Raw genomic sequence first — 17,947 nt, forward strand, 5'->3', positions numbered from 1 at the left:
ATTTGAGTGTTTTCTTACACTTGAGTAGCTTTAAAAACTGCAAACCCTGTTTCTGTTGTCAAATGGATGTCCAACTATTATTTAAAGACTTACTGAAATATTGTGAACTTGATGTTAAACGGTTCTAATAAGTAGCCATAGCTGTCAGTGCATTATTACTAAAACTATACTGTTTACTTCTACAGATATTATGCTGCACTAAAAACCATGGAGCAGCTAGAGAAGGTCTATATCCCAAGGTAGGATCATACCATTAAGGCTGCTGGAAGAGTGTTGTGAAAATGTCTTTTTGATTAAATGTGATGCCTATCTCCCACACAGCCTAGCTTACAGAAATGTTACCTTAATATAAGAAGCTAGCAGAGGTGGGCGGTGGTGTCTTTATTAGTTTGGTTAGTCTGACAGCTGTTTTGTTGTTGTTTTGCGCCTTTTTTTTTTTTTTTTTTTTTAAATATGAAACTAGTTGATGTTGTAAATTTTTAGCTCGGCTGTTTTGAAGGACAAGTTAAACTTTTGTCATAGCCTTGGTGTCAGTGGCATCGGTGGCGTCTTTTCCACAAAAACTTGTAACTTTGGTCATAACCTGAGAACAATGTGACCTAGACTGTTCAAATTCACACCATAGATGCATCTACTAAAAATCTTGGACCTTGTCCTAAAGGTAAAGGTCATAAGTCAAGTTTTCTGAAGATCTTGTGAAGACGATAACTCGAAAACGATGTGACCTCAAATTTTAAGACTAGACTAGACTTCTCACTTGTTCACTGACTTTACTATATCAGCTCTTTGAGCCACGGTTATGAATCCAAAACAGCCGAGTGTTGGCGCCTGCTCAGTGGTGCTCTTGTTAAATGGTTCTGGTGTGTCCCCTGTAGGGTCAGTCAGTATAGGTTCTGTCAGATCATGGCTGAAAATTTGCCGAGACTGAGAGAGGAGATCAAAGAGATCTCCATGTCAGATCTCAAGGATTTCCTGGAGAGCATTCGAAAACATTCGGACAAAGTTGGAGAGACTGCCATGAGACAGGTAGTCAGTCTTTTTATTTATTTTTTTTAATTCAGTTCATAGCAGTGTAAAAGAATACTGACTTGTGTTTGTTTGTTTGGTTTGCCTCCAGGCACAGCAGCATAGGACCTTTAACAGTGCAGTAGCCAAGCAGGCCAGTATGGGCCAGTACATCAAGCCTGTGTACTCCCTCAATGGACGAACACATACTCACACTCCCAATGGCCTGCTGATGGATGGTGACCCTGGAGATGATGAAGAAGCTGATGAAGAGGTGAAAAAAACTGTGTATTGTTGGTGTGACAGGAAATGATCAAAAAACTGTGGTAACCTCATTTTTCTGTTTGTGTAGAGATGCACTGATGGCAATTGTCTTAGCTGATTCTGATTTCAGGTTTTTCTCTAAGTGTGGCCTAGCCAATACTGATTTTTGCTGATTCTAATTTTTTTATGAGACGTATAACTGACAACATATAGAAACAAAAAATAGAGATTTGTTAAATTACGCACTTTCCCCCAAACTACACTCTTTCCTTATGCAAGTGACAATAAAGTGCTCTGCTGCTGGAAAGCAGTACAAACAATTAACTGAAAATGGCATATTTTACCTTACCAAACAAAAGCAGGTGCAGCAGATTCATCTAACAAAACAAATGTCAGGTATTTGCATCATTTTCCACTATGTTCCACCAGATAAAAGGACATTTTCTCTTTTTCATTTGTCTCTTTAAGTTTGTTGTTACATACATTTCCATGGTACTCCTCCTGTGGTTTAATTTGATAAGCTTTGTGTTTTCAGTCACAGTGAAGGGCTTCCATGCTAACAACATTTTTGTGTGTGTGGCTCATAATCAGTCATATGTGAGGCTATCTTCATGCCGAACACTGGAAATTGGCTGATTCCTTTCCCTGGGCACTCAGTCAGTCCATCTATAGTTTTCTGTTAGTATTACAATATTCAACATAGTCTATAAATGGTGCACCAACAGCACAAATGTGCAGATGGATGAGTCATAACTTAAAAAAGTGACCCGTTTGTCATGTTGCATAATCAGGAATTCTGTTTCAGACAGATTTTGTAACTACATGCGACAGTTGTGTAAGCACTGTTTTTATTTTATTTATGTTAGATAATAAAAAAGCACTTAGCTTAGTTAATCATGGAAGTGCTTGTAAGAATGGGTGTGAATGGGGCAAATGTAAACGTGTTGTATAAGCACTTTGAGTGCTCAGAGTAGAAAAGCGCTATATAAGAACTAGTCCATTTGCCATGTATTTTCTATGAAAAGGATATTTACTGTTCACTGCAACTGTACTGCTGAATGAATGTAAAAGATAGACAGATGCATTTTAAATTATTATGTTTCCTTTTATGTGTTTGACAGATTCTTACTGCTCAGGATCTGGTGGACTTCTCACCTGTCTACAGGTGTCTACACATTTATACTGTGTTGGTAGGTGTCTCTGACCTTTGCATCTCAGACCCGATGCTGTCCATTTCTCTGTTTATTAGATTTTGATTCTCTGCTGACAGCTATGCTAATAAAGTGGAACCAAGGGTATAGTGCTATCAGGTGGTCCAGCAGAGAGTACTGCAAGCCTTACCTCTGTAATACACCGTGCACAGCTGTGTCGTGTTCCAGGTCTGACACTTGTGATTGCATCAGACGTGCTGCAGTGTATTTGGAATCGTCCCAGCTCTCCGTCCTGTGCCGCTTCAAATACTGCCAGCTTTATTTATTATGAAAGCCACATTGAACTGAGAGCAGGTAAAGAGGACAGGAAATCAGACACAGGAAAGGCATAAAGAATCTGTTCAATTTTTTAATTAAAATGCCCCATGCAGACTACAGAGTTCTGCTTCTGAAATTTTCGTAGTATGATTTGAAGCCATGTGAAGCAAAACTGTGTCAGAGATGTGATGTCACCAACGCACAGCTGCTACATTTCAGGGATGACTTCCTTTATTTTTCCCCCAACCAAAAACCTATGAGAATATTTCTGAAAAGTATTTTGATGTTATCTGAGTATTCTGGCTTTTAAAGAGTAATATAGTTTAATTTCATTTGTTTCTGTATTCTGTGTCTCCAGGGTGACCGAGAAACATTTGAGAACTACTACAGGAAACAAAGGAAAAAACAGGCCCGGCTAGTACTGCAGCCTCAGGCTAACATGGTAAGTAACACAAATGGCTTTAACACACATAAAAAGCATATGGATGAAATTCAGATAACCAGTCAATGTTTTTCCTGGACCTTTGGGGGTGACTGTATATGACACTAAATGCAATCCGCTTGCTATGCGTTGCATCTTTTATAGAAACCTATGTATTTCCCTGTTATTTATTACTATTACTAAATAGATTGAAAACACAGAGTAAGCTGTGGTCCATCTCTGGCAAAGTTAAAAAAAATATAATAAGAAAAAGCATTGATACTACTAAAAATAAACATTTCTACATTTGAATTTTAAAAGTTATAAGGTTAAAAGGTATGTTTTAGAGTCCTGGAAAGAGGGAGGGGGAGGATTAGTGAGTGTCTGTTTTTAGTTGAATGATTGTACAGCATGCATCTTGCTAAAAAACAAGACTAATTATTTAGTATTTTCTCTGATCCACACAGGGTCTAATGTATACATGCAGGCTCAAATATTTGATCAGATGTCTGTTAGCAGTTGGCACCTCAACTAGATGCTTTTGGTTGCCATCAACAAGCTTCTGGCCTAATTCTGGCTGGATACTTGCACACTCTTCCTGGCACAAAGTTTATTTAAATTAGTTGGTTTGCTGGTATGGACCCAGCGTTTATGCATAGTCCATCAGTTTTTGATAGGGTTGAGCTTGGGGCTTTGGGAAGGTCATTCCAGAAGCCTATTGTTACCCTACTTTATCCATTCCAAGATCAATTTTGTTGTGTGTTTGGGATTCTTCTCCTAGTTGTCCAAGTTGTGTCCAAGCTTCTTCCAGACCTCGGCAAAGTGTTGACACATCTGAATAACTTGTTAAGATACTTCAGCAGCAATTATTAAAGGATTTAAGTCAGCGGATGTATTTATTTGATCATATTAGTTAAGCAGGTAACTGCCTAAAGAGAACTTTTTTCTGATGATCTCATCTCTTCTTTTTGCTGTCACCTGCCGAGAGGCAGGGAGACACCTAAGGATTACTTGTTCATCGCCCGTCTGTCTGTCCGTCACACTTTCAGTATCTCATTAACTGTTCAACATATTAACTTCAGTATTTGCCTTACTGGTGACTTTTGTGTATTTGTCTATGTTAACATGGATTTGTGTCTTTCTGTGTGTCTCCAGCACGAGACAGTGGAAGGCTACAGAAGATACTTCAATCAGATTGTAGGGTAAGGTGTTCCTGTCATATCTTTTTCAGGTTGTTTGTCTCAAGTGTATTCAGTGTATTCAGGTGTGTGTGTGTGTGTGTGTGTGTGTGTGTGTGTGTGTGTGTGTGTGTGTGTTCAGGTTCTTTGTTGTGGAGGACCATATCCTCCATGCCACTCGAGGGCTGGTGACCAGAGCTTTCACTGATGAACTGTGGAACATGGCTCTGTCCAAGATCATCGCTGTGCTCCGGACACACTCTGTAGGCACACACACACACACACACACACACACACACACACGGATATGCACATGCACACCTAGTGTCAGCAGGTCATTGACTGTGAATAGGAAGGATACTGTCGAGAGTAAATAGAAATAATAGTTCCTCCTGTGGATCTTTTAATCTTGGAAGAACCTTCATTCAGTGGCTGCTATACACATAACAGGTCAGCGCACCCACAAACACACTAACGATGTCACTATTAAGAGAAGAGGTCAAAACACACATACACATGCAGGCAAAGAGGAGGTCATTGGGATCTTAATGAGAGACAGATTGCAACAATAACAGCAGATAAAGAAGGCATATTCCTGACCACTGGACCCTAGTCAGTTGTAAATGAATCAGAGGATTATGCTAACAGGCTTATAGAATAGGCTGCACAGCATGGGGTGAGAAGCCTAACAAAGGCCCTGGTCTCTTGTTTGGCCTGCAGCCCCTCTGCTGTGCTGTGACAAAAGCAAGTCCACATTGTCAGGCTCCTGCACTTAAAGCCACTGCTCAGCTCGAAGTACTGTAACAAGGCTTTTACAGAGCTATCTGTCAGTCTGCATCAGATTGAAAGGTTAAAAAATGTCCAGAATCTTATGCCAACTTATAAATGCAGAAAATAAAATTCAGTGAGGAAAACTTTTCCAACTCAGTGAAGAATTGAATGCTGCCCATCATCATTAAATTAATAAAATATGCTTTTAATAACACACACTACATGACTTAAAGAGTAGATTATATTTAGCACTGGTCTGAATATGGCTTAAATAGATTTCTGTTTTTAAGATTGTTGGTGTCTGTGTGAGTAAACACACACAGACACCAACAGAGAGACAGGCAGCTGCTGCTGAGTGTCACACTCTGTTGATTTACACACTCCTGATTTAGGTAGGCTCCTTATTCAGTGTAATGGTCTCGGCTGTGTTGCTTTTAGGATCATAAATCACCCTGCTCTCTAGGAACTGGAAGGACTTAGTTGATGCATTTGCTCAACTTTCTGTTTGATGCACTTCATGTAGGCGTTTTAGAATTGGGGCATTTTTAATATGGTAGTGCTCCTGACCGGCTGTGTCCCAGATCTCAAACTTGACCGTTGTGTCGTCCAAACATACCGTCTGAGTCAGGAAGGCAGCTCCGATTGTGCTTTCTTGGAATTCATGAAACTGACCCTTAACGAAACGAAGTACCAGACTTGACTTTCCCACCGCTGACTCTCCTAAAAGCACGAGTTTGAACTGGCAATCCTGTTGCCTGCATTTGGCCCATTGGGTCGTGTGGCTCCGCCTCTACTTGCCGTGTCACACTGTCTGGTCTCGTCCCAGGATGTGAAGAACTGTAGAAAATACCTATCAAAAACAGGAGTGTAGTTAACATGAATGGTATCTCCAGGACAGTATTTGCAGTAGTTCAGTGTGCGTTCACAGTGTGTCGAGTGTCCAGCCAGCTGCTGTAACATTAGATTTCATAAGGCTCCGCGATCTCGCTCTCCCACTTCTTTCAACTTCCCTTTTCGCATTGTACGAAGGATGATGTTGTTAGGATAAGGATATGTTGCATGCAAAGACAGATTTCCCATAAAAAATGTTTAAGTTTAATTAAAAAGTTTTTTCAAGAATACATTTCTAAATATACTTAGTAGAAACTTCATAATTATACAGTACAGTTACTCCACAGTGTCAAATGTGAGGCCATCTGTCTGACCCAAATTGGGTCATTCAGCAGGACTGTGATTCCAAGTAGTTACTGCTGAAGGTGGATGTACAAGCTATTAAATTGTGAGGTGTTGCATAGAGTCCTATGAAAACATTTTTTCTCATAAATGTTTTTAGTAAGCAAAGCAGGTAATGCAGCTTTAGACTGTTGTTTGGTGATTGCTCTTTCTTTCTCCAGTCATACTGTGATGATCCAGACTTGGTGCTGGAGCTGAAGAATCTCATAGTCATCTTTGCTGACACACTACAGGTTGGTTCAGAATGGGATTTCATTTGTTTGTCGCGCTGAAGTGTGAAAACGTGAGTGTTTTCTGTTTGTGTGATGTTTGTATATTTGTGTTCAGGGTTATGGTTTCCCAGTGAACCGTTTGTTCGACCTGCTGTTTGAGGTTAGAGACCAGTACAACGAAACGCTACTGAAGAAATGGGCCCTGGTGTTCAGGTGGGCTTCACTCATGTGTGACTGTTTGTTTGCCTGGGCTGGTGACATATAGAAAAAGACAGGTTTCCCAGCACTGTGCCACAAATCTAAAATAAATAAATAAATAAATCAGCTTTGTTTACACTGTATTTAAGCCAAGCATCAGCAACAGGAGGCTATTGCAGTGGAGGTTGCTCTTTTATTTTCAAATCACTGATCCTGTAAATAATACAGAGACAACGTATTAAAGTGAAAAATTATTTTTTTGGAATATGCTCATTTTAAATTGGGTGTTTGTGCCTGAACAAACTTTGTAGTACATTTGAGTAAAAGAGAGCGAGATTCCCAAAACCCTCCCTTTGTTTGTGAAAACCTTAAGCTGTGTTATTTCCTATAGAGAGATCTTTGAACTGGACAACTACAGTCCCATCCCAGTGGAAACGGAGGAAGAGTATAAACTGGTAGTCAGCCGCTTTCCCTTCCACGATGCTGAGATAGAGAAGGTAACATGTTCAAGTACCACAGTCTTCCAAATCTGAGCACCCATTTTTATCCACATAAAAGAGAGATATCTTATCAGATAACTTGTATTCAGTGACAACACTTGATTTAATACTGCTGTTCTCTATGTTTTGTGTGTACGCATAAGCAGCAGGACTTTCCTAAGAAGTTGCCAATGTCCCAGTCTGTCCCTCAGATCTACACCCAGGTCAAAGAGTTCATTTACGCCAGCCTCAAGTTCTCAGAGTCACTACACCGCAGGTAGACTACTGAACACTTACTCTATGTTCCCTTGCAGTAAGTCCACATGAACATTTCTTCACATCAGATCACCCCGAATGTTGTTTCTCAGCTTTGCAACTGTCGTGCTTACTACACCAAAATATTTTGTGTATCCAGTTCAACAGAGATTGATGATATGTTACGAAAATCAACCAACCTACTGCTGACTAGAACTCTGAGCAGCTGTCTGCAAAACCTCATCAAGAAGCCCCACATAGGATTGACTGAGGTTAGGACAACTCACACATGTAGTCATGAAAACGGATTTAGTCATTTATTTTAAAACTGTAACTTTGTCTCTGTAGCTGGTGCAGATCATCATTAATACCACCCACCTGGAGCAGGCCTGCAGGTATCTGGAGGAGTTTATAACAAACATCACCAATGTCTCCCCGGAAACAGTTCACACCACAAGACTCTATGGCTTGTCAACCTTCAAGGTAAAATGTCACTGAAATGTGCATTTTTCCCATTGTAGTCTAAAAAAATATACTTATTGGCTGGTCAGCACATTCATATCTGTGTGATAATGTTAAATGTAAGCTTAACAATATGATTATAGCGATTAACAGCAGTTTCAAAACCTTGATCAGGTCTCATAATCTCGACTGAGGTCTGATCATATGATTATAACTGAATGGCGACAGACGTCATATAAAAATGAAACCTAACAAAAACTCTCAGAACAAAAATAAACGTATATTAATACTTCTGATTATGACAGAGCTATTGTTTTACATTTGTTTGAAAATGTAAAGTCTCCCTAAATGTTGCAGAAGTGTTGCCAACTTTCAAAGTAAACCTCCCCCAGTGCTGTCATGTCCTAATGTCTGTACTCAGGGAAATGTTCAGTGCTCAAAAAGAAATCAAGAGACATTATTTATTGTTTGTAATATTAGAATATTACACACAGTGCAAAAAAAATAGCAGTAATATAAAAGAGGTGTGTGCGCATATGATTGATTGAACACAACTCACAAAATTCTTCATTCAGTGTCGTGAACGTCGGCTGCTTCAGCTGCTGCTGAGGAGAGGGGGTTGTGTTCCTGCTTGTCTGCAGTGGTGCTGCAGGAGGCGAAGACAGCACCATTGGTATCAGTACTGTGCAATTAGTATCGATATTTATTTATTTGGACATACTCTCAGGATAACAGTTGTGCTGTCATTTCAGCTATATTTGCTCTTTATATGTAGTCACACTTCAAATGAAAATAAATTCACATATGATCAAAACACTTGAACATTTATAAAAAGTAATTAGTTTAGAATTTGTATGGCACCAAAGATGGCAGTTGACTGACATGTACCTGCCCCCCCCTTCAAAAAGGCAGTTGACTGCTTTATAACAGCTGAACCAGCAAACATCAAACCTGTGTTAGTGGCATGTAGCATTGTAGAATATTTGCTTTTTAAACCTCATATGATGATAAATTCTCCAAATCTAAAAACAACCTGATAAATCTGGCAGCAGTGTTACTAAACCAGTAACACTGCTAACAAGTGAAGCCCAGTTTCCTCAGAGATGCAGAGGAGAATGTGAGCAGGGCCACACAGAGAGCAAGAAAGGAAATATGCAGATGCTGGTGTGGCTATAGGAAAAGGTTATGTAAAGAGACATAAAACGCTATTGATATAAATCATAGTATAAATAAATTTTTTTCATCATGTGTCTTTTTTGAAGATTTTTTTATGCTTCTTAAAAAGTTGACCTAAAGTGAGCAATTCTTTTGTTGATTTCTTTGTCATTTATGGCCAATGTATTTTTAAAAAAAGTCACAAACCAGCCAACTGTGAACAAACTTGTGATTTCCATGCTTTTAGAAATGTAGAAGATTTTGGAAACAGATTTTTGTGTATAAAATCTCATCAAGGTCTTTTTCCAACTGGAGGACGACTATAGAGGGGGAGCTGTGTGAAGTCAAATAAATATCCTTAAAATGTCACCTGAATGGGTTTACGGTGCTGGAAACATTCCTCAGAAATTTTGGTCCATATTGATATGATGGCATCACGTAGTTACTGCAGATTTGTCCGCTCCATGATGCCAATCTCCTGTTGGCAGCCTAAAGATGCTGTATTGGATTGAGATCAGGGGCCTGTTCCAGGAAGCAGGTTTAGCTAACAAATCTGGGTTTGTTAACCCTAAAATGAGGAAACTCGGGTTTCCATTTTCAGAAAGAGAGTTAACTCCAACTCTGAGTCAGTTACCATGGTAACAGACTCTGTGAACCTAACCTGCTCGCTGGCAGGTTTTATCCAACAAACTCTGAGTGTCTCTCTGACTCCTCTCTGCAGACGTTTATGTTTCTACAAGCACTGAAATCCCAGTTAGACGTTAGTTTGTTATTTTTTTACGTAACATGAAGCTTTTACAGTCGTTCACTCGTGAACAGGCTGTAAGGACGGAGACAGCGATGATGTCACGGATTCAAATGAGCGCAGCTGTCAGACTGTCAGTCAGTTCCTCTAAAACATTTACTGTAGTTACTGTAGCATCACTGTTAATCACACTGATCTGTATAAAGCTTTAGATGCAGAACACACTGATTAATGATCAATCATTGATCATTGGTTGTGTTGTAAAAGCTCACTGATGGAAAAATGTCTGGATCCTGGAGAAGATGTGAATGTTTGAGTGAAGATGAGGCTGAAATGATTTTAAGGCTTGAAACCTGAACTAAACGTATTTAAAGTGACTTTAATGTCAACATTTTGAAAGTTACAGTGTCTGAAATTCAGAGTATGAATCTCAACATATTTTCCACTGAATATCACATAAATCAGTGATCATAACCTTTATAACAGATCCACAAACCGTGTCCGAGTCCACCTGCACAGCAGGAGGATCCAAATGGATCAGGATCACAGATTCAGATAAGGTCCAGATCCAGTTCAGGCTCCAGTCATTTCCCAGCTAATCCAGTCTGCATCTGTTCATAATGGATTCATTTTCAAGTTATGTAAATAATGACAACAAACATTATAAAACAAATTATATATTTTGTAACAAACTTTTATTCAGTCTATGATAATGACAGAGTTGGTCAAGCTGATTAAAGTGACTCGTCATGCTCCACGCTGACACGTGTGATCCTCGATACATCGGATTCAAATGGAGGCTCTGCTCTTTATTTATCCTTTGCTGTGGTGAATCCTGCTGTCAGCACTCCATTGAAGATGGCTTTCTTTCCTTACTCATGCATGCGCTAACTCAAGGTGATCATACTCAGAGTTGATTGAACTAACTCCGATCAACTGTTCTAGAACGGGAAACTCAGAGTTGCCGATCCCAGAGTTGGTTGAACATGCTTCCTGGAATAGGCCACTGATGACTGTGGAGGCCATTTGTGTACAGTTAACTCAATGTCATGTCCAATTTGAGGTGATTTGAGCTTTGTGACATGGTGTGTTATCCTGCTGGAAGCAGCCATCAGAGGATGGGTACAACACTCAGGTGGTAGACTGTGGCATTTAAACAATGCTCAATTGGTACTAAGGCACCTTGAGGCCACTGTTGTTGGGATTTGGCACTATATAAATAAGATTGAAATTGAAGGGGCCCAAAGTGTGCCAAGAAAATATCCCCCACACCATTACACCACGCCTGAACTGTTACAAGGCAACATGGATCCATGCTTTCTTGTTGTTTTCACCAAATTCTGAGCCTACCGTCTGAACATCACAGCAGAAATTGAGACTCATCACAGCTGGCAAAGTTCTTTCCAATCTTAGGGTTCCAAAAGAAAAAAACAACTGCTTTGCTGTGCTAATAATCTCTTATTTACCTTACAATACGAAGCACCTTGAGGTGACTATTTTGTGATTTGGCACTACATAAATAAAACTAAATCAAACCGAATTTAACTTACTCACCTTATCACCTTTCTTCCCCTTTCTGATGCTTGTTTTTGACTTTAGCAGGTTGTCTTCACTATGTCTATGCACCTGAATGCATTCATTTGCGGCCATGTAATTGGCTGATTAGATATTAACAAGCAGTTGAACAGATGTACCTGTGCCTTTACAGGTGTACCTAATGTAGTGGCTGTGAGTGTAGTTGAGGCTCTGTCTCTCATTCCAAACATGAATGAGTGTAGGTAAGATAATACTTTAGTCCCCTTAAATTTTGGAAAAATTCTTTCCCAGGATGCACGCCATGCTGCAGAGGGAGAGATTTATACCAAACTGAACCAGAAGATTGATGAATTCATCCAGCTAGCAGACTATGAATGGGGCATGGCCGAGTCAGACGGCCGCGCCTCAGGATATCTCATGGACCTGATCAACTTCCTACGTTCTACTTTCCAGGTCTTCACACACCTCCCGGTGAGTATGATCCGACCACTCACCGCTACACATCACACTCACCGCCTCTCTCTGGGAACTGTGGAACATAAACATTGTGGCGTTGTGTTGTTGTCGTTTTTTCTTTGCGTTTGCTCACGTTCTAGCTGTTTTCAAATGGTTTGCTGCGATGTTGATGTTATTTTGTCAATAATAGAGATGCAGTATTATTTTTCCTGCCCCCCCCCCCCCCCCCCCCCCCATTTTCCCTGACCTCCCTCCATCATCTGTTCTCTGTTGTTTTTTGATGTGTTCATCACATCCCTATCAAACTGTAGGTGCTGTCTGAAAAAGGTTTATATTGTGAATATTAAGTTGAGCTGTGTACATATTGCAGTGGTGATTTGTGCAAATGCATGGTATTTGTGCTGTTAGTGGCGTCTACACTGTTGTTTCAACCAAACTAGGCACATTTGTGAAGGACTTGATCAGAAACTGATTCGACCCAGGGAGCTGACAGCTCACAGCCTGTTTAGTCGTTTGTCGACTGTACCTTCTCTTCTCCTGCATCTCTTATTATTTCTTTGATAAGTTCTAGCTTGCTGTGTTTCCTGTTTTTCAAAAGTGTCTCCTGCTGTGTCCCCATCCACACCTTCTGTAATGAACAGCTTTGTAATTGATTTGTTCTACTCCTTGATTAATTTGACATGTCAAGCATGCAAGATATCTTTAGCTGAATTTACCTCCTCCTGTCCATTTATTGTTGCCACATTTCTTTTCCTGTCCTTTCCCTCTTTCCCTCTCCTCCTTCCATTTTTGGTTGGTTTGGGGGTTCTCTACTCAGAATAACAACAATGATCATGCATCGATGTCGGTGAGTATCCCTGCCTGGATTCTATAACACTTTGCTACTAAACTACAGGCAGAAGGGAGATAAAACGCATGCTAATGTTTGACTTCAGAAGCTCCACATCTCTAGGCTTTTGGTTCTACCACAGACTGCATATAAAAGATGGATGTAGCCACAATGGCATCACCTAATGTGTAGTCCAATTCTGAAGCCTCAAGCTGAGTATTTTGTTCCCATTTTAGCTTTGTGAAACCAAACATCACAAGGATGGGCAGATGTCACTGTGAAACAGAGGGACACTGCACGCTCATTGGCTAACAACTTGTGGTTGACAAGTGCAGGTTTAAGGCACCTCTGCATTGACTTAATTTTTCAGACCTGAAAGCTATGGCTATCTTCTATGTACAGTCTGTGGTTTCTGCTGGAACTGCTGTTACTGAAGACATTCAGAAATGATTATTACATTTAAATCTGAGCAACAGATACACTTATCTGCAGGAGAGTGGAACAGAGGACCAAGTAACATCTACTGCAGATAAGGCCAGACTACTCTGATGCCTGCTACATACTTGTCAAGAAAGTTCATTCTTTTTTCCCTCATGCAAAATGAAGTCTTTATTTTTTTCTTTCATGCAACATGAAGCAAATTATGTAGTTGCTGAGAGTAGTAGTTCTTGACTCTTTGTAGCTTAAGTTTAAATTTTATCTCTGCTGTTGAATGAGTATAACGGCATCAGGCCAAAGATGTGTCAGAAAATGTGTGCAAGCAATTAGTTACCCTAGGTGGATCATAAAGCTCTAGGTAGCCCTAAGAAATTTTCCACATTGGCAAGTAGGCTAGAGTCCACTGGGATCTGAGTGAAGTCCATTTTGTTATCAGAGGGTGGACGTGAGGCTCTGTACAGATGTCTGTTTGCTAATTTTTACAGTGGAATCTGCTGCACTATGAGGTCAACAACAGTGTGTCTGCTGAAACTGGAACGAACACTGAATTTGACAATACGCTGTTTGAGGAGTATAGTACTGTGCAAAAGTCTTGAGGCACCCCCGTTTCTTTTTATTTTGCTAGGAAAATGGGAACTAGATCCACATGTGAAAAGAAATACAGTATATTGTTTACACTGAGATATGCTTTTACTGCATTGACAGTGTGTTTGGGAGCCTTGTCATGCTGAGAAATGAAGCCAAATCAGCTGGTGGATCAAAATCTGGTATTTTTCTGTGTGCATAATTTCATCAGTTTTGACAAGATCCCCAACACCACTGGCTGAAATGCAGCCCTGAACCATGACAGAGCCTCCACTGTGTTTTAGGGATAGCTGTAGGCGCTCACTGTTGCACCTCACCTCCTATGTGCACACTGATGAATTGAACAAAAACTTTCAAATCTGGATTCGTCACTCCATAAGACCTGTTGCCATTGATTTTCTTTCCAGTTCTTGTGTAATTTGGCATACCTCAGCTTTTTCTCCTGGTTTCCCTTCGTTCATTAATCTTGCGGATTAATAAAGTATTTCTGATTCTGATTAAGAATCAGAAATACTTCTTCACAGCCACCCATCCACTGAGACCATTTTAGACGAGGGTTCAGTGTTTACCAGCTACACTCCTCTGAATGGTTGTTTCTTGATGTACTTGGAGTTCAGACAGATCTGGAAAACAGCATTTTCTTATTATGCACCTTGGACATGGAATACAGAAAGACTTAAATTTAAACATGCTGCTATCCATTTGTGAATTTAAATACATAATAAGGAATGCAGTGAAGGAGATTGTGCATGTTTCTTTTGAGAAACCACTTAATGTATTTTATATTGTTTATTTGTAGTGTTTTATATTTTATGCTGTATTTGTAGTATTTTGAGATGTTTGAGATGTAATCATCTTGTTGGTATCCCTAGCATCTGTCACATCAACCCTCTACGTGTTTGCCTTTACTACATCCAGGACCCTCCTCTGTGATCTTCCTCTTTTCCTCCTTCCTGGCAGCTCCATATTAAACACCGTTTGTCCTTCTCTATACTTCTCCATCAACACTCTCAGAGCAAACATTGCGTGTATAGTGCTCTTTCTCGCCATGAAACCATAGTGCTGCTTACTGATCGTCACCTCTTTTCTTAACCTAGCTTCAACAACTTTTTCCATAGCTTCATGATGTGGCTCATCAACTTTATCTCTCTGCAGTTACTACAGCTTTCAAGATAACTCTTGTTCTTGAAAATCACTACTAGTACACTTCTTATCCATTCCTCTCACTCTCTTAAACAATCTAGTCAGAATGTCCACTGCCTTCTCTCCTGGATATCTCCATACCTCCACAAGTGTGTCATCTGGACCAATCTAACCTGCTGCACATCCCTTCCAGCTCAGTTTTTGCCTAACCAATCGATACAAGTCCTTTTCTCCTTCCTTAGTGTCTAACCTCATATATAGCTCACCATAAGCTGTTTCCTTTGCCACCTCTCTCTTTGCCGCACACCTCGCCTGCCAGAATTCCTGTCTACTTTCTGCATCTCCTTGACTATCCCATTTTTTTCTTGACAAACTCTTCCTTTGAATGCTTTCCTTTACTTCCTCATTCCACCACTAATTCTCCTTGTCCCCCTTCCGCTGTCCAGTAGATACACCAAACACCTTCTTGGCTGTTTCCATCAGCACTACAGCTGTACTTTCCCAGTCACCTGGTAACGCTTCTGTACCCTCCAGAGCCTGCCTCATAGGCCCTGACATCATTCACCATCACCCCTTTTATTTTCAGCTTCAAACTCACGGCACTCTCTTCACCTCCTCAAAACTATTCACATACTCTTCCTTCAAGATTACCCCTCCCAGTCATAGTCCATACATTTAGAGTCCCTACTCTCACCTCCATGCTCCTGGCTTTCCTTCTCTTTCGTTGCCTTGTACAGTAACACACCTTCCCCCACTCTTCTTCTTTTGTCTTTGGCCAAATGTAGCACAGTTTCTACCGGCACCCTGTTGGCCAACAGCAATGGAGGCGATAGTTTTTAACCCAGGTCCGACTGATCCAGTATGGAAATTTAATTCTTGATGGTCCATATGTTTGATTTGGCCAAGATTTTGTGCTGGAATCCCTTCCATATGCAACCCTCTCCATTTATCTGGACTTGGGACTGGCACTAGGAATACACTTGCTTGTGGTCCCCTGTAGCTAGGTTTAACCAACAGAAAAGATGTAGTACCTGCAGCACAGGGAGAAAAATGCAGATACTGCACAGAAAGTTCCCAGACAGGGTTCAAACCTGAAACCTTCTTGCTTTGAGGCTACACTTCACAACTACACCCAACACACTTCACATAAAGAAAAGTAATATTTGTTTGTGGCACCTTTTTAAACATGGCTCCAAAGTAAAATTGTGACGCTGTTTTCAAAATTCCTTTTTTTGTTTTCTATGCTTTAGTGTTGATGGAAGATCCACTACCATCTATTCTTTTTGATTCCTTTTACTTTCAGATTTCTCCAACTTTGTTTGATTGTATTTTCAGCGCATAGATCTCAAAGCCTTCTTTATAAGGGGACTTTTTTTATGTGAATGGCCACTCAGGTGGCTGCCATTCTGTGCTGTCGGGAGTTTGTAATCTAAGAAATTTGGAGTAAATGGCTGATATGTGATGCCAACTCATTTAGATTAAAGGGCTGTCACATGTGCCACTACTGCTGGTCAGTTGTCATCATGGAGGATGGATGTTGTGGAAATCAAGGAAAGAAAGGCTTTGTTTTTTTCATGCGAGAGGCAAAATATTCCTATTGAACTTCTTATGTTGAGTCTTTGTGGCAATTTGCAGTGATTTCTGTTTCTGACAAACTCTGATTACAGGAATCACTGATTGTCTACTGGGTGATGTTTTGAAAGGGGAGTCTTCTTATGTAATTGTGTACCTCAGTTAGACTGCTTGGCTCAGGATTATCCTTGAGTGTGAGGTCTCACCACATCATCCGTGTTTCAGCATGAGTATCAGAGAGAATATATTGTGTTTGTCTGATTGTTTGTATTTGCCTCACATACTAGCTGTATTGTATTTTACTGAGCTATTCAAAGTTACTGCATTTCTAACACTTCAGTGGAGTTTTAACATGAAGCATTTCCAATTTGTTCAAGTGCATATTTTAAACAAAATCTCCTCAAGTGGTGGAAATGCTAAATTGAGGTATGTGGACTATATGGTGTGTATAATTATTTGTTGAGAATACTGTATGTTGTCTCCTACCTGCATGCATTAGGCTGTTGCCTGCGGTGTTTTATAAGTGAAGTTTTGCAAAGAACACTGCTTGAAGTTCAATAGTGCAGTAACTAACCTCATACCTTTCTGTGACAGATGCTGGTCTTATCAGTTCTTTTAGCAGTTTTTCACATATATTGTGAGTTACACCATTTCATATAGTTGAAAACTTGCCATTAAGATTTTTTTTTTCAAATGTATGAGGCTTACTATTGTATATAATAGGCTTGTTCAGGGGTTGGGAACCTTATAATCTTGTTATGTTGTGAATCTATTGATGCAAGGTGCCAGCAGCACTATTATATCCAGTGACACAGATTAAGTGAAATGTAAGCATAAAAAGTAACAGTAACACTTTAACATTAACACTTTAGTTCAACAATAATTAAAGTAATTTAGCCTTGTAACTTGTCAGGAACCTGCACAATATTGTTAATTAATGAAGTTGAAATTAAAAAAATATTTTCTGCCTGTGATGTTGTATCTTGGGTCGAGTTTTTTAACCAGCTACTTAAAGCCCTGCTTTTCTGCTATGTAACTGTATCTGTAATTTTCATCCAGTGTTTGCTTTTCCTGTCATATGGAGCAGCTAGCGAGTGCTCCTGTGACACTCGGTGGAGTCATTTGATTACATCTGGGTCACACATCAGCAGTCTCTAGTACAGGAATCCTCAAATCCAGGCCTCGAGGTCTGCTGTCCTGCAGGTTTTAGATGTGTCCCTGATCCAACACACGTGATTCAAATGGCTGAATTAGCTCCTCAGTATGCAGTCAAGTTCTCCAGAGTCCTGCTAATGACTTCTATATTTGACTCAGGTGTGTTGGATCAGGGACACATTTAAAACCTGCAGGACACTGGACTTCGAGGCCTGGATTTGAGGATCCCTGCTCTAGTATCTCCTCCTTCGTAGCCTGGTTGCACTTGACATTTTGTTTTTGCCTTAAGTAGTGAAACATTTTTGTTTCCACCTTAATTGGGAACAATTTCCTGGCATAGTCTGCAAAGCACTGTTTTGTTAGAGGATGTTGAAGTAGATCCCTTT

General features: G+C 40.1%; 1 protein-coding gene across 3 annotated transcripts in view; it reads left to right on the plus strand.

Moving 5' to 3' along the window:
• exoc6 (exocyst complex component 6) overlaps positions 1-17,947 on the plus strand; it is a 69,791-nt gene that overhangs the window by 38,249 nt on the left and 13,595 nt on the right. For 2 of the 3 annotated variants that reach the window (XM_030755133.1, XM_030755134.1), the window contains exons 6-20: positions 186-239; positions 876-1,026; positions 1,118-1,279; positions 2,391-2,459; positions 3,097-3,180; positions 4,315-4,361; positions 4,480-4,600; positions 6,503-6,574; positions 6,669-6,766; positions 7,143-7,248; positions 7,398-7,507; positions 7,646-7,757; positions 7,834-7,968; positions 11,675-11,854; positions 12,657-12,686. In XM_030755133.1, coding sequence (XP_030610993.1) covers positions 186-239; positions 876-1,026; positions 1,118-1,279; positions 2,391-2,459; positions 3,097-3,180; positions 4,315-4,361; positions 4,480-4,600; positions 6,503-6,574; positions 6,669-6,766; positions 7,143-7,248; positions 7,398-7,507; positions 7,646-7,757; positions 7,834-7,968; positions 11,675-11,854; positions 12,657-12,686 — 1,531 coding nt within the window. The remainder of the gene's footprint in view (positions 1-185; positions 240-875; positions 1,027-1,117; positions 1,280-2,390; positions 2,460-3,096; positions 3,181-4,314; positions 4,362-4,479; positions 4,601-6,502; positions 6,575-6,668; positions 6,767-7,142; positions 7,249-7,397; positions 7,508-7,645; positions 7,758-7,833; positions 7,969-11,674; positions 11,855-12,656; positions 12,687-17,947) is intronic. The other variant, XM_030755135.1, reaches the window with a different exon arrangement.

The sequence above is a fragment of the Archocentrus centrarchus genome, chromosome 19 (genome assembly GCF_007364275.1).
Source record: "Archocentrus centrarchus isolate MPI-CPG fArcCen1 chromosome 19, fArcCen1, whole genome shotgun sequence".
Classification (NCBI taxonomy): Eukaryota; Metazoa; Chordata; class Actinopteri; order Cichliformes; family Cichlidae; genus Archocentrus; species Archocentrus centrarchus.